The sequence below is a fragment of the Rhinoraja longicauda genome, chromosome 15, assembly GCF_053455715.1.
Source record: "Rhinoraja longicauda isolate Sanriku21f chromosome 15, sRhiLon1.1, whole genome shotgun sequence".
Taxonomy (NCBI): Eukaryota; Metazoa; Chordata; class Chondrichthyes; order Rajiformes; family Arhynchobatidae; genus Rhinoraja; species Rhinoraja longicauda.
The window spans coordinates 44840873-44863656 of NC_135967.1; the positions used below are offsets into that span (position 1 = coordinate 44840873).

The following is a 22784-nucleotide window of genomic DNA, read 5'->3' on the forward strand; positions in this document are numbered from 1 at the left end:
CCTCTCTCTCCCCCTCCCTCTCTCTCCCCCTCCCTCTACTCCCCCTCTCTCTACTCCCCCTCTCTTCCCCCCCCTCTCTCCCCCCCTCTCTCCCCCCCTCTCTCTCCCCCCTCTCTCCCCCTCTCTCTCCCCCTCCCTCTCTCTCCCCCTCCCTCTCTCTCCCCCTCCCTCTCTCTCCCCCTCCCTCTCTCTCCCCCTCCCTCTACTCCCCCTCTCTCTACTCCCCCTCTCTTCCCCCCCTCTCTCTCCCCCCCTCTCTCCCCCCCTCTCTCCCCCCCCCTCTCTCTACTCCCCCTCTCTCTACTCCCCCTCTCTCTACTCCCCCTCTCTCTACTCCCCCTCTCTCTACTCCCCCTCTCTCTACTCCCCCTCTCTCTACTCCCCCTCTCTCTCCCCCCCTCTCTCTACCCCCTCTCTCTACTCCCCCCCTCCCCCGCCTTTAGTTTCAACTCTACTGCAATATTTATTTCATGTTACATAATTGGAAGAGGAATTGCATCTAATCATGCATCATCCGCCTTTTTTAAATGAGAGTCCCATCTTTCTCTCTCTCTGTCCCTAGCCATGATGAATGGGGAATCCACATATCCCTTTGTTAGCGTGCCTTTTTGACAGGGACTGTTCGTGGCGTTTAATGGTCCATTTGTCGAGTCTTTTGTTAACAAGTGTGTTCAGTGTGAATCTTCCACTGCGCTGTGCTTATTCCCCCCCTCTCCCTCGCCGTTACACAGGCAGTTTATTAAATGATGTATTTTCTTCCAGCCCTACCCATATGCAGTCTTCATTGCAAGGGGTAAGCCAGCCACTCCTCAAATCCTTGTTAACCTAAAGGCATGAGGTCAGAATTGCCATTAGTGTTGGAGGTTTCTGCTTGTGCAAGGATTAAACATTTATATTTCAGTGTCTCCCCCCCCCCCCCCCCCCCCCCCCCCCACACACACACACACACACACACACACACACACGCACACAAATATATATATAACCGAGTTGTACTATTTAGTTAATTTTGAAGGTCTGTCAGGGGCTGGAATAAATACGGGTTGTTGCAGTGATTTCTTTTTGTTGTAAAGACTGGATGATGTCATGTGGGGACTAGTTGCACCTCCCCTGTCTGTCTGTCTGTCTGTCTGTCTGTGTCACATTTGGTGTCGTGTGGGTCAGCTCATGCATGCCTCTTTATCGGCGTTACCTTGGCTCCCGCCTCGAAGCAGAATCCCCCCCCATCTCCATCTCCCTCTCTCCCCCCCCCACTCCCATCTCCCCCCTCCTCATCTCATCTCCCCTCCCCGTCTCTCTCCCCCTCATTCTCCCCTCCCCCTCTCCCCATCTCTCTCCCCCTCCTTCCCCCCTTCTCATCTCCCCTCACCCCCCCCCCCCCCCCCCCCCAGTCATCAGTCCTGAAAGGTCACCCACTCCTCCTCTCCAGGGATGCTGCCTGACCCGCTGAGTTACTCCGGCATTTTGTGATCCCCTCCCCCCTCACCTCCCCTCTCCCCCATCTCTCCCCCCCCCTTCCTTCCCCAACCACCCCTCCTCATCTCCCCTCCCCCATCTCTCCCCACCCCCCCCCCCATCCTCTTCTCCCTCCCTCCTACGGTGCATTAGCCTGAAATCTCTCACATCTCAGGGAGGGATATCTTGTTGCATCCACAGCACCACATTATGTGTTTGAGGTTTTAACGGTCATTTGGAAGTAAGTAGGTCTCTGCAGTGGTGATAGTGTGTGTGTGTATGTGTGTGTGTGTGTTGTGTGTGTGTGTGCGCGCACATGTCATATGTCTATACATGTATGTGTAGAAACATAGAAAATAGGTGCAGGAGGAGGCCATTCGGCCCTTCGAGCCAGCACCGCCATTCATTGTGATCGTGGCTGATCATCAGTGTATATGTACATATGTGTATGTCTGCACGTGTGTGTGTGTGTGTGTGTATATGTATGTCTACCTGCACACACACACACACACACAATCAAAGATGGTCATACTCACCAGGTCAGGCAGCATCTCTGGGGAGAAGGAGTGGGCGACGTTTTGGGTCGAGACCTTTCACCAGACCCATTATATATATATATATCACTTTTTTTCTCGTTCATTATATTGTTACAGTGTACTATGTTTATATATTCTGCTGTGCTGCTGCAAGTAAGAATCTCATTGTTCTGTCTGTGACTTATGACAATAAAACACTCTTGATTTGGCCATGAACCTTGCTGTGGATTTAAGTCTATTTATTTCTCCTGACTGCAAGTTGAAAGATGTAGCAGCTTTCTGAATCATTCATTGAATGTATTGCATTTTTGCTGATTGTACATTATCCCTCTCCCTCTCCCTCTCCCTCTCCCTCCCCCTCTCCCTCTCCCTCTCCCTCCCCCTCTCCCTCTCCCTCTCGTTTAGAGGCCTCTTCAGCTGCTGCAAATAAGAAAAGTTAATTGTTCCTTTTTTGGTACTTATGACAATGAACCACTAGATAGACACAAAATGCTGGAGTAACTCAGCAGGTCAGGCAGCATCTCTGGAGAGAAGGAATGGGCGACGTTTCGGGTCGAGACCCTTCTTCAGACTCATGTCAGGGGGGGGCGGGACAAAGGAAGGATATAGGTGGAGACAGGAAGATAGAGGGAGAACTGGGAAGGGGGGGGGGGAAGAGAGGGACAGAGGAACTATCTAAAGTTGGAGAAGTCAATGTTCATACCACTGGGCTGCAAGCTGCCCAGGCGAAATATGAGGTGCTGTTCCTCCAATTTCCGGTGGGCCTCACTATGGCACTGGAGGAGGCCCATGACAGAAAGGTCAGACTGGGAGTGGGAGGGGGAGTTGAAGTGCTCAGCCACCGGGAGATCAGGTTGGTTGAGACGGACTGAGCGAAGGTGTTGAGCGAAGCGATCGCCGAGCCTGCGTTTGGTTTCGCCGATGTAAATAAGTTGACATCTGGAGCAGCGGATACAATAGATGAGGTTGGAGGAGGTGCAGGTGAACCTCTGTCTCACCTGGAAAGACTGAAGCTGGAGGTGTGCGTTTTCACACTTCTGTACCTTTTGCCTACATGGGAGAGGGGAGAAGAGGGAGTGGCCAGGGTGCGACTGGCCCTTGATTCTGCTGCTGGCCTTGCCGAGCCAGCGTGAGGTGTAACTGGAACCGGAAGGAACCACAGATGCTGGTTTCAACCAAAGGTAGAACCAAAATGCTGGAGTAACTCAGCGGGACAGGGCAGCGTCTTTGGAGAGAAGGAAATGGGTGACGTTTTGGGTCGAGACCCTTCTCCGGTCTGGAGAAGAGTTCTCTACCCAAAAAGTCACCCATTTCCTTCTTTCTATAGAGTGCTTGGAGATTGATTATGGGTTGAAATTTGAGTCAAAGATTCCCTCACAGATTCAGTCCTGTCACGCATACAATTCTGCACTTTCATCACAACAGCAAAACCACTTCGAAAGAACCTTTTTTTCCCAATTTATCTCCGCGCCAGCCACTAGCCGTTGAGTTAATTGTTATTTTCTTAATCGCAAGATGACATTTTGCAGGGTAGAACAAAGACGTTTTTCTTTAAATTTTCAAATAATAATAAAAAGAAAAGTTAGATTGACACAAAAAGCTGGAGTTACTCAGCGGGTCAGACAGCATCTCTGGAGAAAAGGGAAAGGTGACCGTTGCCTAATCCAGCTTTGGTTTAAACCAGCATCCATCCGACACAAAGAAAAGTCAGATAAATGGCCACTGGGGAATGAAGGAGATAACACCTACACAGAGAATGGTGGACATTGCCCAGTCCATCATGGGTATTGACCTCCCAGCCACCGAAGAGATACATAGGGGCCGCTAACTCAAAAAGGCACACTTTAGACATTAGAGATACAGCGTGGAAACAGGCCCTTCGGCCCACCGAGTTCGTGCCAGCCAGCGATCACGCCGTACGCTAGCGCTATCCTACACGCATTAAGGGGGCAATTTTTTACCAAAGCCAATTAACTTCCAAACCTGCACGTCTTTGGGATGTGTGAGGAAACCGGAGCACCCGGAGAAAACCCACGCGGTCACAGGGAGAACGGAAAAAACAAATGGTCAGGGTCAAGTCTGGGTCTCTGGCGCTGTGAGGTTGCGACTCTATCTCCTATGTCATCAGACAGAATAGTGAAAGGCTTGGATGGAGTGGGTGTGGAGAGTCCAGGACTAGAGGTCACAGCCTCGGAATTAAAGTACGTTCTTTTAGGAAGGAGATGAGGAGGAATTTCTTTCGTTAGAGGGTGGGCGAATCTGTGGAATACTTTGCCACTGAAGGCTGTGGAGGCCAAGTCAGTGGATATTTTAAAATCAGAGATAGATAGATTCTTGATTAGTACGGGTGTCTGAGGTTATGGGGAGAAGGCAGGAGAATGGGGTTAGGAGAGAGAGATAGATCAGCCAGGATTGAATGGTGGAGTAGACTTGATGGGCCGAATGGCCTAATTCTACACTTATGACCTTATGATCAAGGACCCATGCTCTTATTTCATCTCCTACCATCACGAAGAAGGTAGAGGAGTGTGAAAGTCATGACCTCCAGGTTCAGGAGCAGCTTCTACCTAACAACTATCAGGCTCTTGAACACAACACACCCCAAACCTCAGCAACTCTGATCTTCTATGGACCATGTCTTTGGTTTAGTTTAGTGTAGTTTAGAAATACAGGGCGGAAACAGGCCCTTCGGCCCACCGGGTCCGTGCCGACCAGCGATCCCCACACATTAACACCATCCTATACCCCACTAGCGACAATTTTTACATTTACCAAGCCAATTAACCTACAAACCTGTACGTCTTTGGAGTGTGGGAGGAAACCGGAGATCTCGGAGAAAACCCACGCGGGTCATGGGGAGAACGTACAAACTCCGTACAGACAGCACCCGTAGTCGGGATCGAACCCGGGTCTCCGGCGCTGCATTCGCAGTAGGGCAGCAACTTTACCGCTGCGCCCACACTTTTTTGACTATTATGATTATCTAGTATTGCAGTTATTCATTGAATGATTTAAAAATAATTATTATACTTGGTGTACATTTTATTTACGGGCCTGTTAATCTGCTCTTCCCAGTGCCCCACCTGGATACATAGTAATTTCTCCCCCCGTCTCTCCCGTTCCACTGATATCCTATCCTCTGGCTTCACTTTTCATGCCTCTTCTCTCCCTCATCTCTCAGCCTTTTGTCTTTTCATCTCTGACCATTGTTCAACCATCTGCCAATAAAACTCCTCTCACCTGTATCCACCTATCACTTGTCCCGCCCTCACCACTCTTCCAGATTTCTCCCCGTAACATAGAAGGCAAAACATCGCCTGTTCATGTTCTCCAGAGATGCTGCCTCAACGGCCGAGTTACTCCAGCACTTTGTTAATTTTCCCCCCTGTAAATCAGCATCTGCAGTTCCTTGAGTTATAAAAGCTTCCTTCATTGCATGCCAGCAAAACAGGTCCAAAGACCCTTCCCCAACTTTAACATGTTCTAAGGGCGTGCGGCGCAGGTTTACTAGGTTAATGCCCGGACTGGCGGGACTGTCATATGTTGAAAGACTGGAGCGGCTAGGCTTGTACACACTGGAATTTAGAAGGATGAGAGGGGATCTTATCGAAACGTATAAGATTATTAAGGGGTTGGACACGTTAGAGGCAGGAAACATGTTCCCAATGTTGGGGGAGTCCAGAACAAGGGGCCACAGTTTAAGAATAAGGGGTAGGCCATTTAGAACGGAGATGAGGAAAAACTTTTTCAGTCACAGAGTTGTGAATCTGTGGAATTCTCTGCCTCAGAAGGCAGTGGAGGCCAATTCTCTGAATGCATTCAAGAGAGAGCTGGATAGAGCTCTTAAGGATAGTGGAGTCAGGGGGTATGGGGAGGAGACAGGAATGGTGTACTGATTGAGAATGATCAGCCATGATCACATTGAATGGCGGTGCTGGCTCGAAGGTCCGAATGGCCTACTCCTGTACCTATTGTCTATTGTCTATTGTATTAAGACACAAAATCCTGGAGCGGGACTTCAGACTGAAAGGGTCCGACCCAGAACGTCACCTATTTCTATTCTCCGGAGAGAGATAGATAGAGAGATAGACAGATTCTTGCTTAGTACGGGTGTCAGAAGTTATGGGGAGAAGGCAGGAGAATTGGGTTAGGAGGGAGAGATAGATCAGCCATGATTGAATGGCGGACTAGACTTGGTGGGCCGAATGGCCTAATTCTGCTCCTATTCCTTATGAACGTATGAGATGCTGCCTGTCCCGCTGAGTTACTCCAACATTTTGTGTCTATCTTCATCTGCAGTTCCTTCCTACACATTTAACATGTTCTTGGTGGATGGAGAATGTACACTTAAATTGGTGTTGTGAATGAGAGGCAGCAGGATTGTTCTCTGTCTGCTTTTGGACACTCGGAGGCTGAAAGGCGGGATGTCTTCCAGATCCCAATGACTCTGCTTGTGTTTCAGGTTGGTCTTCCACTCTGCCCAGTTGACTGAAGCATGTTCCAAGACAAAGAGCTGGATTTCGGCCACTTTGACGAGAGGGACAAGTCTCGTTACCCCAAGGGCTCCAGGATGAACGGCCTGCCCAGCCCCACCCACAGCGCCCACTGCAGCTTCTACCGCACCCGCACCTTGCAGGCCCTCACCACCGAGAAGAAGGCCAAGAAGGTCCGCTTCTACCGCAACGGCGACCGCTACTTCAAGGGCATCGTCTACGCCATCTCCGGCGACCGCTTCCGCTCCTTCGAGGCTCTGCTCGCTGACCTGACCCGAACCCTGTCCGACAATGTCAACCTTCCCCAGGGGGTCCGCATTATCTTCTCCATCGACGGGCTCGGCAAGGTCAGCAGCCTTGACGAACTGGAGGAAGGTTCGTACCTCAATGGCTCAACGCCTCTTTATTTCAGGTCGTAACGTCATGAGGAACAGCAGTAGAATTGGGCCGTTCGGCCCATCAAGTCTATCCCGCCATTCAATCATGGCTGATCTATCTCTCCCTCCCAACCCCATTCTCCTGCCTTCTCTCCATAACCTCTGACACCCGTACTGATCAAGAATCTATCCATCTATCTCTGCCTTAAAAGTATCCACTGACTTGGCCTCCACAGCCTTCTGTGGCAATGAATTCCACAGATTCACCACCCTCTGACTAAAGCAATTGCTCCTCATCTCCTTCCTAAAAGAATATCCTTTAATTCTGAGGCTGTGCCCTCTAATCCGAGACTCTCCCACTAGTGGAAACATCCTCTCCCATCCAATTTATCCAAGCCTTTCACTATATTTTATGCTCCTCTCTCCTCTTCATTTCTGCCCTTCAGTTGCTTCTCCATTGCTTGGCCCAGTGGATGTTAATGTTAGTATTTGCGTACACCATACCATTCTAAATCAGATAACAATGCAGCCTATGAACGGACCTATGGAAATCTGGTCGTGTGGTTTGTTTTCCATTTTTACGAAGATTTCACAATTCAAATAAATAAATTTAACTAAACAAAATCCATTGGCTTGAATTTAAAAGGCAAAGCTCACTTAGAAGGAGATCGGCGGGTCAGGCAGCATCTCTGGAGAACCTGGATAGATGACGTTTGGGGTCGAGACCCTACTTCAGAAGAAGGCTCCTCTTTCCTGCTCAGCGTCGCCTATCCACGTTCTTCAGCGATGCTGCCGGTCCCGTTGAATTACTCCAGCACTTTGAGTCCTTTTATGTAAACCAGCATCTGCAGTTCCTTCTTTGTAAGGTTTGGATAGCGTGGTCAGCTTATGGGAAAATCTATAATGCTCCTTTGAAGACAGGAGAGACTGCAGATGTTAAAGTCGAGATGGTCCTATAATGCTTCCTTATTGTACGAGTCTTTGACTGGGCTTCTTCTAGAGTTAAGAACTATTCCTTGCTCTTCTTTTGCACAAGTCCCTTTTATTTTTGATTACTTCCAACATAATTGCTAATCTCCTCAGTAGAACCATCGCCAGGAAGGGTGGGGGGGGGGGGGGAGGGGGTGGGAGGGGAGAAATAGTCAGGAGGTTAAGGACGCAGCTGGTAGAGTTGCTGCCTCATAATCCCTCTAACATCTTGGCTTCGATCCTCATCTGAATTGCTGTCAATACAATACAATATTCACAAGATGCTGGAGTAACTCAGCAGGTCAGGCAGCATCTCCCGAGATCTCCTTCAGTCTGAAGAAGGGTCTCGACCCGAAACGTCACCCATTCCTTCTCTCCTGAGATGCTGCCCGACCTGCTGAGTTACTCCAGCATTTTGTGAATAAATACCTTCGATTTGTACCAGCATCTGCAGTTATTTTCTTATAATACAATACAATATATCTCTGTTGCCATTGTACAAGTACAACGAGATTAAGAATGCCACTTCCATATCGATGCTCTATAGAATAAATAAATCACGGCGAAAATAAAGCAACACAGGGAGGGGGGGAAATAAAGGAAACAGGGTAAAGTGCAAAAAAGGTTCATGCAGGGTCAGTCGTGCCAGATGAGCCTGGGGGCAGAGACAGATTATGGCGGGCTCTCAGCAGCAGCTATAGCTCCAGGGATAAAGCTGTTTCTTAGTCTGGAGGTGCGGGCGTAGAAGGCCTTGTAAGAAAATAACTGCAGATGCTGGTACAAATCGAAGGTATTTATTTCACAAAATGCTGGAGTAACTCAGCAGGTCAGGCAGCATCTCGGGAGGGAGGGAATGGGCGATGTTTCGGGTCGAGACCCTTCTTCAGACTGATGTCAGGGGGGGCGGGACAAAGGAAGGATATAGGTGGAGACGGGAAGATAGAGGGAGAACTGGGAAGGGGGAGGGGAAAAGAGGGACAGAGGAATTATCTAAAGTTGGAGAAGTCGATGTTCATACCGCTGGGCTGCAAGCTGCCCAGGCGAAATATGAGGTGCTGTCCCTTGTAACGTCTGCCAGATGGAAGGAGTTCAAACAGACGGTGGCATGGGTGTGTGGAGTCATTTGTCTTTGTGGAGTTTGCACGTTCTCCCCGTGACCCCGTGGGTTTCCTCCGGGTGCTCCGGTTTCCTCCCACATCCCAAAGACGTGCGGGTTTGTAGGTTAATTGGCTTCTGCAAAATTGTCCCTAGTGTGCAGGGAGTGTGTGGGAAAGTGGGATGACTAGTATGAATATGACCCATTCCTTCTCTCCTGAGATGCTGCCTGACCTGCTGAGTTACTCCAGCAATTTGTGAATAAATAGTATGAATAGGTAATCGACCGCCAAAGGGCCTGCTGGGCCAAAGGGCCTGTTTCCACGCTGTATCTCTAAACCAAACTTAAGGTCATGAGGAATAGGAGTAGAACTAGGACATTCGGCCCATCAAGTCTACTCTACCATCCAATCATGGATGATCCATCTCTCCCTCCTAACCCCGTTCTCCTGCCTTCTCCCCATAACCTCTGACACCTGTACTAATCAAGAATCTATCTATCTTAAGTTGTGCATGTATTGATCCTTTCTATAATATTGGATTTGGGAAAGGCATTTATTTTAGAGTTATACAGTGTGGCCCAACTTGCCTACCTCAACCAACATGTCCCATCTGCACTAGTCCCACCTGCCTGTGTTTGACCCATATCCCTCTAAACCGGTACAGTTGAACTGGTACAAATGTTTTTTAAAAGTTGTTGTAGTTTCTGCCTCACCTATGTCCTCTGTCGACTCAAACCATATATCCACCTATTGCCTTTAATCTCCTAATAGATTTAGAAATGTGCAGAAGGGTCTCGACCCGAAACGTCACCCATTCCTTCTCTCCTGAGATGCTGCCTGACCCGCTGAGTTACTCCAGCATTTTGTGAATAAATACCTTCGATTTGTACCAGCATCTGCAGTTATTTTCTTATAGAAATGTGCATTTAATTTTAAACTGTGTGTGCTGGAAATTCTATGAAGTAATTTTGACACTTTTACTTTAGACTTTCGAGATACAGCGTGGAAACAGGCCCTTCAGCCCACCGAGTCCGTGCCGACCAGCGATAACCCTGTACACTAGCACTATCCTAAACACTCGGGACAATTTACAATGACTCTAGAAGCCAATTAACATACAAACCTGTTTGTCTTTGGATTTTCTAAAGCATTAAAAATGATCATTGTTGGAGTTAACTCAGCCGGACAGGACAGGCAGCATCTCTGGAGAGAAGGAATGGGTGACGTTTCGGGTCGAGACCCTTCAGTCTGAAGAAGGGTCCCCGACCCGAAACAAGATCAGTCTGATGAGGGGTCTCGGCCCGAAACGTCACCCCATTCCTTCTCTCCAGAGATGCTGCCTGTCCGGCTGAATCCCCCCCCCTTGCTCCCCCTACCCTCCCCACCCCTCCCCACCTGAGGAAGGTGGGCCTAAAATTGTCGAGCTATCGTGTACCGTTCAGGCTGTAATTCTGGAACAAACAAACAAACAGACGATAGTTTTAGTGTTTCGATGTTGGAGTGCGACCAGTATCACATCATTTACCATATGGGCAACTAAACCACCCTTATCCACCATGCTGCAGCTGTGAAATAATTCCTTTTGACGCACTGCCCTTCCCAATACATTCCTCACTGTTAGTTAGCAGAAATATTAATAGCCCTCCTTCATGAACCTACCCCGGAATCTGATAGTTACAGTTAAAGAAAAGTTTCCGGCTGTAAAGATTTAGTGACAAATGGAGGAGTTGAGGGTTTTTTTTATTCTCACCAAAGCCTGGAAGCTAATAATCTCATACAGTTCCATGTGGGAAGGAAGGTTTAAACAGAAGATAGACACAAAATGCTGGAGTAACTCAGCGGGACAGGCAGCATCTCTGGAGAGAAGGAATGGGTGACGATTCGGGTCAGGGCATCAGTCTGAAGAAGGGTCTCGACCCGAAACGTCACCTGTTCCTTCTCTCCAGAGATGTCGTCTGTCCCGCTGAGTTACTCCAGCATTTTGTGCCTATCTCAAATAGTTCACCTGGGCCCGCTGAGAGTGTCCAGAAACTCATTGAATTTGACCGCACTTCAGGCACCCAAGCCTCATTTCACTTGGAGCGACCGATTTAATTCCTCGAGATAATAGAGAACGTACATGGCAAGATTAGCATGTTTGCTGATGATGGCAAAAGTGGGTGGTCTTGCTGACAGTGAAGACGGTTGTGCAAAAAATTGTGGCAGGATCTTGATCGATTGGCCAGATGGGCTGAGGAATGGATGATGGAACTTAACGGCCATTGATCTAACTAGTCCCATCATTTGCAAGTTAATTGGTTAGTATCTATATTACATACCAGTTAGGTGTATAATGGTTCCTATTAAATCTATCACCCCTCACCTCAAACCGATGTTTTCTGGTTCTCGATTTCCCCTACTCTGAGCAATAGACTCCGTGAGTCTATGCAATGCCTGGAGTAGTCAAGTCAAGTCAAGTCAAGTTATTATTTGTCACGTGCACATACACGATGTGCAGTGAAATGAAAGTGGCAACCCCTGCGGATTGTGCAAAAAAAAAGAATTACAGTTACAGCATATAAATAAAAGTTAATACAGAGAAGACAAAATTTAGTCCCTGGAGTTATAAAAGTTGACAGTCCTGATGGCCTGTGGGAAGAAACTCCGTCTCATCCTCTCCGTTTTCACAGCGTGACAGCGGAGGCGTTTGCCTGACCGTAGCAGCTGGAACAGTCCGTTACTGGGGTGGCAGGGGTCCCTCATGTTCTTGCTGGCTCTGGATCTGCACCTCCTGATGTATAGGTCCTGCAGGGGGGAGAGTGTAGTTCCCATGGTGCGTTCTGCCGAACACACTACTCTCCGCAGGGCCATCCTGTCCTGGGCAGAGCTGTTCCCAAACCAGACTGTGATGTTGCCGGACAGGATGCTCTCTACAGCCCCAGAGTAGAAGCAATGAAGGATCCTCAGAGACACTCTGAATTTCCTCAGCTGTCTAAGGTGGTAAAGGTGCTGCCTTGCCTTACCCACCAGTGCGGCAATGTGCGTTGCCCATGTCAGATCCTCTGTGATGTGGACTCCCAAGTATTTAAAGCTGCTCACCCTATCCACAGTAGACCCATTTATCTCCAGTGGCGTGTACGTCCCTGGATGTTGAGCCCTTCTAAAGTCCACAATCAGCTCCTTAGTTTTAGTGACATTCAAGAGGAGGCTGAATGTGGAATGAGATAGTCACGCAATGCTGGAGTAACTCAGCGGGACAGGCCCCATCTCTGGGTGGGAGGAGATGCTGCCCGACCAGCTGAGTTACTCCAGCACTTTGTGCCTCTTATCTTCGGTGCAAGCCAGCATCTGCAGTTCCTTCCGAGACATAATGCGAAATGAGTCAGGGATGGCTGAGATCACATTTCACTCCTTCCAAGTTCTATTTTGAATCGCGTGCCGCTGAAATGAACAGGGTTAAGTGATTTAATTCCTGGGCCTTTGTTCGCGTTTAACGTGGGAACTCTGGATATGGACTCTCTCCGATCTGTCACTCCCTGAAGATGAAAGGTAGACCATAATGAACAGAAGGGCATGGCCACGATGTGACTTCAACAAGAAGAGAAATGATGCGATATTAGTGAACCCTCTCCTCTCTGTTTCTATTGCACTGGTTTAAAGCACGAAGCAGGGCGTAGAATGTGTTTTGAGCTGATAGCTTTGAGTATTAATTTAATGGCATCTGTGTAAAGCTATCTGAGCCACACTCTACATTTTATTGTTTGCCTTTGCCTTTGGTGTTTGCTTATTTATGTTGCAGCATTGCACTTTGTTAGTTATCTCATTATGAATGTATTTCCTTTGGAGATGGGATTAATTTTATGGGCATATTCAGCATTTGATGTGGGAAGCCATAAGTGCCGGGACTCGATGCCTTGCTGCCAGAGCCATTTCAGATCATTTTTGCTTTTTGCCAAACAAGGGTTTGATGTGCGATACAAAGTGCTGGAGTAACTCAGCGGGCCAGGCAGCATCTGTGGAGAAAAGGAGTAGGTGACGTTTCGGGTCGAGACCCTTCTTTAGACTGGGAGTCAGGGTAGAGGGAAACGAGAGACATCGACTGAGTTACTGTGTAGGAAGGAACTGCAGATGCCAGTTTGCACCGAAGAAGGACACAAAATGCTGGAGTAACTCAGCGGGACAGGCAGCGTCACTGGATAGAAGGAATGGGTGACGTTTCGGGTCGAGACCCTTCTTCAGAGTGAGGGCCAGGGGAGAGGGAGACACAGAGATAAGGAAGGCTGGGGTGTGAAAACGAGACATCAAAGGAGATAGAGATCAAGGAAAATGTAGAATAGATCATTGTTAGCCAGGAGGAGGTGACAACAAATCAAACAGAGATAAAATGTATTCAGGGGGACAGGTAGACTGGCCGGAGAACTGGGAAGGTGGAGGTATGGAGAGAGTGAATTTAGAAGGATGAGAGGAGATCTTATCGAAACGTATAAGATTATTAAGGGGTTGAACACGTTAGAGGTAGGTAACATGTTCCCAATGTTGGGGGGAGTCCAGAACAAGGGGCTACAGTTTAAGAATAAGGGGTAGGCCATTTAAAACTGAGATGAGGAAAAACCTTTTTAGTCAGAGAGTTGTGAATCTGTGGAATTCTCTGCCTCAGAAGGCAGTGGAGGCCAATTCTCTGAATGCATTCAAGAGAGAGCTAGATAGAGCTCTTAAGGATAGCGGAGTCAGGGGGTATGGGGAGAAGGCAGGAATGGGGTACTGATTGAGAATGATCAGCCATGATCACATTGAATGGCGGTGCTGGCTCGAAGGGCCGAATGGCCTCCTCCTGCACCTATTGTCTATTGAGAGAGAGTTACTCCAGCTTTTTGTGCCTACCTTCAGTTTAAACCAGCATCTGCAGTTCCTGCCCACACATGTGAAGCATGTTAATGGTTCACACTGGCATTAGACTGATTTACAGGCAAGCACCGTGCTAGATGAGGAAATGCAGTAGGTTAGTTGGCACAGTTACCATGACTTTGGTTTTCATAGAGTCTTACAGCATGGACGCACTCCCTTCGGCCCAGCTCGCCCACACCGGCCAATATGCCCCATCTACACTAGTCCCACCTGCCCACACCGGCCAACATGCCCCATCTACACTAGTCCCACCTGCCCACACCGGCCAACATGCCCCATGTACACTAGTCCCACCTGCCCACACCGGCCAACATGCCCCATGTACACTAGTCCCACCTGCCCACACCAGCCAACATGCCCCATCTACACTAGTCCCACCTGCCCACACCGGCCAACATGCCCCATCTACACTAGTCCCACCTGCCCACACCAGCCAACATGCCCCATCTACACTAGTCCCACCTGCCCACACCGACCAACATGCCCCATCTACACTAGTCCCACCTGCCCACACCGGCCAACATGCCCCATGTACACTAGTCCCACCTGCCCACACCGGCCAATATGCCCCATCTACACTAGTCCCACCTGCCCACACCGGCCAACATGCCCCATCTACACTAGTCCCACCTGCCCACACCGGCCAACATGCCCCATGTACACTAGTCCCACCTGCCCACACCGGCCAATATGCCCCATCTACACTAGTCCCACCTGCCCACACCGGCCAATATGCCCCATCTACACTAGTCCCACCTGCCCACACCAGCCAACATGCCCCATCTACACTAGTCCCACCTGCCCACACCGGCCAACATGCCCCATCTACACTAGTCCCACCTGCCCACACCGGCCAATATGCCCCATCTACACTAGTCCCACCTGCCCACACCGGCCAACATGCCCCATCTACACTAGTCCCACCTGCCCACACCAGCCAACATGCCCCATCTACACTAGTCCCACCTGCCCACACCGGCCAATATGCCCCATCTACACTAGTCCCACCTGCCCACACCGGCCAACATGCCCCATCTACACTAGTCCCACCTGCCCACACCGGCCAACATGCCCCATGTACACTAGTCCCACCTGCCCACACCGGCCAACATGCCCCATGTACACTAGTCCCACCTGCCCACACCGGCCAACATGCCCCATCTACACTAGTCCCACCTGCCCACACCGGCCAACATGCCCCATGTACACTAGTCCCACCTGCCCACACCGGCCAACATGCCCCATCTACACTAGTCCCACCTGCCCACACCGGCCAATATGCCCCATCTACACTAGTCCCACCTGCCCACACCGGCCAACATGCCCCATCTACACTAGTCCCACCTGCCCACACCGGCCAACATGCCCCATGTACACTAGTCCCACCTGCCCACACCGGCCAACATGCCCCATGTACACTAGTCCCACCTGCCCACACCGGCCAACATGCCCCATCTACACTAGTCCCACCTGCCCACACCGGCCAACATGCCCCATGTACACTAGTCCCACCTGCCCACACCGGCCAACATGCCCCATCTACACTAGTCCCACCTGCCCACACCGGCCAACATGCCCCATGTACACTAGTCCCACCTGCCCACACCGGCGAACATGCCCCATCTACACTAGTCCCACCTGCCCACACCGGCCAACATGCCCCATCTACACTAGTCCCACCTGCCCACACCGGCCAACATGCCCCATGTACACTAGTCCCACCTGCCCACACCGGCCAACATGCTCCATCTACACTAGTCCCACCTGCCCACACCGGCCAACATGCCCCATCTACACTAGTCCCACCTGCCCACACCGACCAACATGCCCCATCTACACTAGTCCCACCTGCCCACACCGGCCAACATGCTCCATCTACACTAGTCCCACCTGCCCATGTCGGCCAACATGCCCCATCAACACTAATCCCACCTGCCCACACCGGCCAACATGCCCCATCTACACTAGTCCCACCTGCCCACACCGACCAACATGCCCCATCTACACTAGTCCCACCTGCCCACACCGACCAACATGCCCCATGTACACTAGTCCCACCTGCCCACACCGACCAACATGCCCCATCTACATTAGTCCATCTGCCCACACCGACCAACATGCCCCATGTACACTAGTCCCACCTGCCCACACCGGCCAACATGCCCCATCTACACTAGTCCCACCTGCCCACACCGGCCAACATGCCCCATCTACACTAGTCCCACCGGCCTGCACTCGGTGTCCACATCCCTCTAAACCTGTCCTATCCATGTACCCGTCCAAATGTTTCTTAAACGTTGCGATAGTCCCAGCCTCCACTACCTCTTCCGGCAGCTCGTTCCATACACCCACCACCCTTTGTGTGAAAAAGTTACCCCTCAGGTATCCATTAAACCGTTCCCCCCTCACCTTAAACCTACGAACACTGGTTCTTGATTCCCCTTTCTCTGGGCACGAGACTCTGTGTGTCCTGATCTATTCTTATGATTTTATACACCTCTATAAGATAGAAACATAGAAACATAGAAAATAGGTGCAGGAGTAGGCCAATCGGCCCTTCGAGCCTGCACTGCCATTCAATATGATCATGGCTGATCATCCAGCTCAGTGGCCTGTACCTGCCTTCTCTCCATACCCCCTGATCCCTTTAGCAAAAAGGGCCACATCTAACTCCCTCTTAAATATAGCCAATGAACTGGCCTCAACTACCTTCTGTGGCAGAGAATTCCACAGACTCACCACTCTCTGTGTGAAGAAATGTTTTCTCATCTCAGTCCTAAAAGACTTTATCCTCCTGCACTCCAAGGAATAGAGTCCCAGCCTGCCCCAACCTCTCCATATAGATCAGGCTCTTGAGTCCAGGCAACATCGCTGCAAATTTTCTCTGCACCTTTTCCAGCTTGACATCATCTTTCCTATAACATGGTGCCCAAAACTGAACACAGTACTTTAAATGTGGCCTTACCGTCTTGTACAACCGCAACATGACCTCCCAATTCCTATGCTCAATACTCTGATGCCACCTTCACCGAACTATGTACCTGCACTCCTAGATCCCTCTGCTCTACAACACTCCCCGTGGCCCTGCCAGTCAAGTCTAGTCAATACAATTTGCGAATTCAAGCCAAGTTTATTTGTCACGTACACATACACGATGTGCAGTGAAATGAAAGTGGCAACGCCTGCGGATTGTGCAAAAAAAATTACAATTACAATTACAGCATATAAATTAAAATTAATTAACAAAATAAAATTTTGTCCCTGGAGTTATAAAAGTTAACAGTCCTGATGGCCTGTGGGAAGAAACTCCGTCTCATCCTCTCCGTTTTCACAGCGTGACAGCGGAGGCGTTTGCCTGACCGTAGCAGCTGGAACAGTCCATTGCTGGGGTGGCAGGGGTCCCTCATGATCTTGCTTGCTCTGGATCTGCACCTCCTGATGTATAGGTCTTGCAGGGGGGCGAGTGTAGTTCCCATGGTGCGTTCTGCCGAACGCACTACTCTCCGCAGGGCCATCCTGTCCTGGGCAGAGCTGTTCCTAAACCAGACTGTGATGTTGCCGGACAGGATGCTCTCTACAGCCCCAGAGTAGAAGCAATGAAGGATCCTCAGAGACACTCTGAATTTCCTCAGCTGTCTGAGGTGGTAAAGGCGCTGCTTTGCCTTACCCACCAGTGCGGCAATGTGCGTTGCCCATGTCAGATCCTCTGTGATGTGGACTCCCAGGTATTTAAAGCTGCTCACCCTATCCACAGTAGACCCACTTATCTCCAGTGGCGTGTACGTCCTTGGATGTTGAGCCCCATTCACTGTAGTGGTCACAAAATGCAACACCTCACGTTTCTCTGTATTAAATTCCAAAAGCCATTCCTCAGCCCAACTCGATCAAGGTCCTGCAGCAATTTCTGACACCATCTTGACCATCCACAATGTCACCCATTTTAATGGCATCTGCAAACTTGCTAATCTTGCCATGTATGTTCTCATCCAAATCATTGATGTAGATGACAAGCAGTAAGGGGCCCAGCACCGAACCCTGAGGCACACCACTAGTCATAGGTCCGAGAAGCGACCTTTTACCATCACCCTCTGCTTCTTTTCCATGAAGCCAATTTTCGATCCATTCAACTATCTTTCCTTGAATCCCATGTGATTCCTTTCCCAATTCTTCCAATGGATTAGTGCCCCAGCCGGTGTGTGCTTGGTGTAAACAGCGGTGAGTTCCCAGCTTTTGACCCCCGCGCCTGGAGATAGGGGTGCTCTCAGCCTCTGAGGCATTGAGCGGGATCCATAATGGTTGGCCACACTGTCTGTGTCCCTGGAGGACAAACAGGTGATCCACAGCCCTGCTCGAGCCATGGTCACACAGCACGGAAACAGGCCCTTCAGCCAAGCTTGCCCATGCCGACCAACGTGCCCCACCTGCATGAGTCCCACCTGCCTGCATTTGGCCCAATTTCCCCTCTTGACCCACCCTGTCCATGTAGTTGGTTTAGTTTAGATCCTTGATGCAGTGCAAAAACAGGCTCTTCGGCCCACCAAGTCCGCAATAGCCGACCAGCTATTTAGCCGTCCACTACCCTACCCACCAGGGCAACTTTCAATTTTTACCGAAACCAATTAGCCTATAAACCTGCGCGTCTTTGGAGTGTGGGAGGAAACCGGAGCACCCGGAGAAAACCCACGCAGGTCATGGGGAGAACGTACAAACTCCGTACGGACAGCACCCGTAGTCTGGATCGAACCCGTGTCTCTGGCGCTGTGAGGCAACAACTCTACCGCCACGCCCCCGGAATGTCTCGCCCAAATGTCTTATAAATGCTGTTATAGTACCTGCCTCAACTACATACACTGGAATTTAGAAGGATGAGAGGAGATCTTATCGAAACGTAGAAGATTATTAAGGGGTTGGACACGTTAGAGGCAGGAAACATGTTTCCAATGTTGGGGGAGTCCAGAACAAGGGGCCGCAGTTTAAGAATAAGGGGTAGGCCATTTAGAACTGAGATGAGGAAAAACTTTTTCAGTCAGAGAGTTGTGAATCCGTGGAATTCTCTGCCTCAGAAGGCAGTGGAGGCCAATTCTCTGAATGCATTCAAGAGAGAGCTGGATAGAGCTCTTAAGGATAGCGTTGTCAGGGGGTATGGGGAGAAGGCAGGAACGGGGTACTGATTGAGAATGATCAGCCACGATCACATTGAATGGCGGTGCTGGCTCGAAGGGCCGAATGGCCTCCTCCTGCACCTATTGTCTATTGTCTATTGTCTCTATCTCTGGCAGCTCATTCCACACACCCACCACCCTCTGTGTCATCTTGATTGTGGGATATAGCGTCGGATTGTAGTGACTATTGGTGTGTCGAACCCAAAGAAGTTACTATCACCCGGTAACATCGCCCAAAAGCTCTCTTCCACTTGTAAATTGATCAATTGTAAATTGAAATTGAGCTTCTTTCCACGAGTGATAATTCTACTCAATAACCAAAGTCTGTAGTTTCTTTTTTGCTCTGGTTTATTTTCACCCACGTGTTTAGACCGTAATGGTGTATCCTTATTGTTTTGATGTGTTTATGCTTTATTCTTAATTGTTAACTGTGTGTTTGTGTTGGTATTTGTGAGCGGAGCACCAAGGCACATTCCTTGTATATGCACATACTTGGCCAATAAACTTATTCATTCATTCATTCATTCATTCATTCATTCATTCATCTCTATTTCTAGCTGTCCTAACAAACTCTACCTTAGAACCAAAATACTGCAGTAACTCAGTGGGTCAGGCAGCATCTCTGGAGGACATGGATGGGTGACATTGTGGGCTGGGACCCTTCTTCAGGCTGAGTAGAAGTGTCCTGACCTCTGAGATGTTGCCTATTTTTTCCCTCCATAGATGCTGCCTGACCCACCGAGCTCCTCCAGCATTCTGTGTTCTAAGCAAAATTCCAGCATTCGTAGAAACGGAGAACTGAGATGCTGGCTTATGCCAAAGATGGACACAAAGTGCTGGAGTAACTCAGTCAGGCAGCATCTCTGGAGAAAAAAAAGATGGGTGACGTTTTGGTTTAGGACCCTTCTTCAGTCTGAAGTTGGGTTCTGACGTGAATCGTCACCGACCCATGTTCTCCAAAGATGCTGCCTGACCCATTGAGTTACTCCAGCACTTTGTGTTCTACGCAAGATTCCAGCATTATAATAATGAAGTCCAATTAAACAATTGTGACAAAATGCCTCTTCTTGCCAGAAATTTGCTGAATATTCATGGAATTCTAGGTATTTATGAATTAAATTAATCTTCTTCTGTACTTTTTTCTGAACTTTGGGATTGCAATGTTATTATCCGTCTGTAACCATCCCCAAAAGGCAAGAGAGAACTTTAGCTCAAATGTTATTAGTTAATTGAATAAAAGTAGACACAAGTGAGTTTTAGTTTAGCTCTTTAAGAATGAAGTTACACAAGGCTGTTAACTCAATGTCTCAAATGGGATCAAAAGGAAACGGAGAACCAATTAAGAATCTGACAGAACAAAGTGCGGACTAAACCCATTCATAAACAGTGCGCAGGAAGGAACTGCAGATGCTGGTTGACATCGAAGATAGACACAAAACGCTGGAGTAACTCAGCGGGTCAGGCAGCATCTCTGGAGAGAAGGAATAGGTGACGTTTTGGGCCAAGACCCTTCATCAGACTGAGGGTCAGGGAAGGGGAAACTAGAGGTATGGGAAGGTACAGAACTAAGCAGAGCCTGCTTCGATGACTCAGGAAGTGTGGAGCCCACAATGATCCATTGTTGGCTGGGGAGGAGGTGACAACAAAGTCACAGAGTGTTACAGTGTGGAAACAGGCCCAACTTGCCCACACTGGCCAACATGTCCCAGCTACGCTAGTCCCACCTACCTGTGTTTGGCCCATATCCCTCCAAACCTGTCCTATCCATGTACCTGCCTAACTGCTTCTTAAACGTCGGGACAGTCCCTGCCTCAACTACCTCCCCTGGCAGCTTGTTCCATACACCCACCACCCTCTGTGTGAAACAGTCACCGCTCAGATTCCTATTAATTGATACAGATGGTGAAATGAGCAAGGGGATGAGGGTGGGGGAGGGAGAGGGAGAGAGAGGCAATTCAAGGATCACTTGAGGTGTGTTTTTTTTTAATTTGAAAAGAAATACTGGGCTGCTTTGTGCTTGAAAACTTCTCAGGTACAGCACGGTGGCGCGGCGGTAGAGTTGCTGCCTCACAGCGCCAGAGACACGGGTTCCAACCCGATCTCGGCTGCTGTTTGTGTGGAGTTTGCTCATTCTCCCCGGGACCGCGTGGGTTTCCTCCGGGTGCTCCGGGTTTCCTCTCACACTCCAAAGACGTACAGGTCTGTAGGTTAATTGGCGCTCTGTAAACTGTCCCCAGTGTGTTGGAAGTAGATGACAAAGTGGGATAACAGAACTAGTGTGATCGGGAGACCGACGGTCGGCATGGATGGACTCGGTGGGCTGAAGGGCTTGTTTTCAAGCTATATCTTTCAATCTTTCAATGAATATTCTTTGGAGTGTAGATGGTTGTCGCGTACAAGGCGTTGAATAGATGATGTGCATGGCATCTTTCGTATTGTAAATAACTTGGCAAATGTGTTTAGACAGTGTCAAAATCACAGTGAGTGGCCAAGAAGGGTCCTGACCCGAAACATCACCCATCCATGTTCTCTAGAGACGCTGCCTGGTCTGCTGAGTTACTCCAGCACTTTTTTTTTGTAACCCAGCATCTGCAGTTCCTCATACTAGATCAGGTATCTAGTAGAGCACAGAGTCTTTTGCCCAGAGTAGGGGAATCGAGGACCAGAGGACATTGGTTTAAGGTGAAGGGGAAAAGATTTCATAGGAATCCGAGGGGTAGCTTTTTCACACAGAGGGTGTTGGGTGTGTATGGAATGAGCTGCCAGAGGAGGTAGTTGAGGCTGGGACTATCCCATTGTTTAAGAAACAGCTGGGCAGGTACATGGATAGGACGGGTTTGGAGGGTTATGGTCCAAGTGCAGGCAGGTGGGACTAGGGTAGCTGGGACATGGTTGGCTGGTATGGGTGAGTTGGGCCGAAGGGCCCGTTTCCACACTGTACCACTCTATGACTATGACTCTATATTCCTCTTGGGTAGCTTACAACCCTAGGGTGTGGATATTGATTTCTCCAATTTTAGATGACTAAACACACTCCCTTCTCTCTCTGTCGTACGAGGAAAGATTGGAAAGACTGGGCTTGTATTCACTGGAGTTTAGAAGGATGAGAGGGGATCTTATAGAGATGGCGAGGCTCAGCCACGGGACTTTCCATCGCCCGGCACGGCTCGGCCGCGGGACCTTCCATCTCCTTGCGGGGCCTCGGTCGCCTCGGCAGACGTCGAACTATCTGTCCGTGGGAGAAGCATGGGGGAAGAGAGAAGACATTTTCTTGCCTTCCATCACAGTGAGGGGGTGTCTGGAGGAGTCACTGTGATGGATGTTTGTGTTAATATTGTGTGTCTTGTGTCTTTTACTCTGTACTGTTGTGGCTGCGTGGCAAATGATTTTCGTTCAATTCATTTTGAATGACGATAAAGGTCATTCAGATTCAGATTCAGATGTATAAAATTATAAAAGGACTGGACAAGCTAGATGCAGGAAAAATGTTCCCAATGTTGGGGGAGTCCAGAACCAGGGGCCACACAGTCTAAGAATAAAGAGGTAGGCCATTTAAAACCGAGGCGAGAAGAAACTTTTTCACCCAGAGAGTTGTGAATTTGTGGAATTCTCTGCCTCAGAAGGCAGTGGAGGCCAATTCACTGAATGCATTCAAGAGAGAGCTAGATAGAGCTCATAAAGATAGTGGAGTCAGGGGGTGTGGGGAGAAAGCAGGAACGGGGTACTGATTGAGAATGATCAGCCATGATCACATTGAATGGCGGTGCTGGCTCGAAGGGCCGAATGGCCTCCTCCTGCACCTATTGTGTAT

At 49.3% G+C, this 22784-nt stretch overlaps 1 protein-coding gene across 10 annotated transcripts in view; it reads left to right on the forward strand.

Annotated features, from left to right (window-relative positions):
- The window catches only part of LOC144600698 (neuronal migration protein doublecortin-like), a 170789-nt gene that overhangs the window by 757 nt on the left and 147248 nt on the right, over window positions 1-22784 (forward strand). For all 10 annotated transcript variants that reach the window (XM_078412594.1, XM_078412593.1, XM_078412596.1 and 7 more), the window contains exon 2: window positions 6454-6859. In XM_078412594.1, coding sequence (XP_078268720.1) covers window positions 6487-6859 — 373 coding nt within the window. In that variant the 5' untranslated portion in view covers window positions 6454-6486. The remainder of the gene's footprint in view (window positions 1-6453; window positions 6860-22784) is intronic.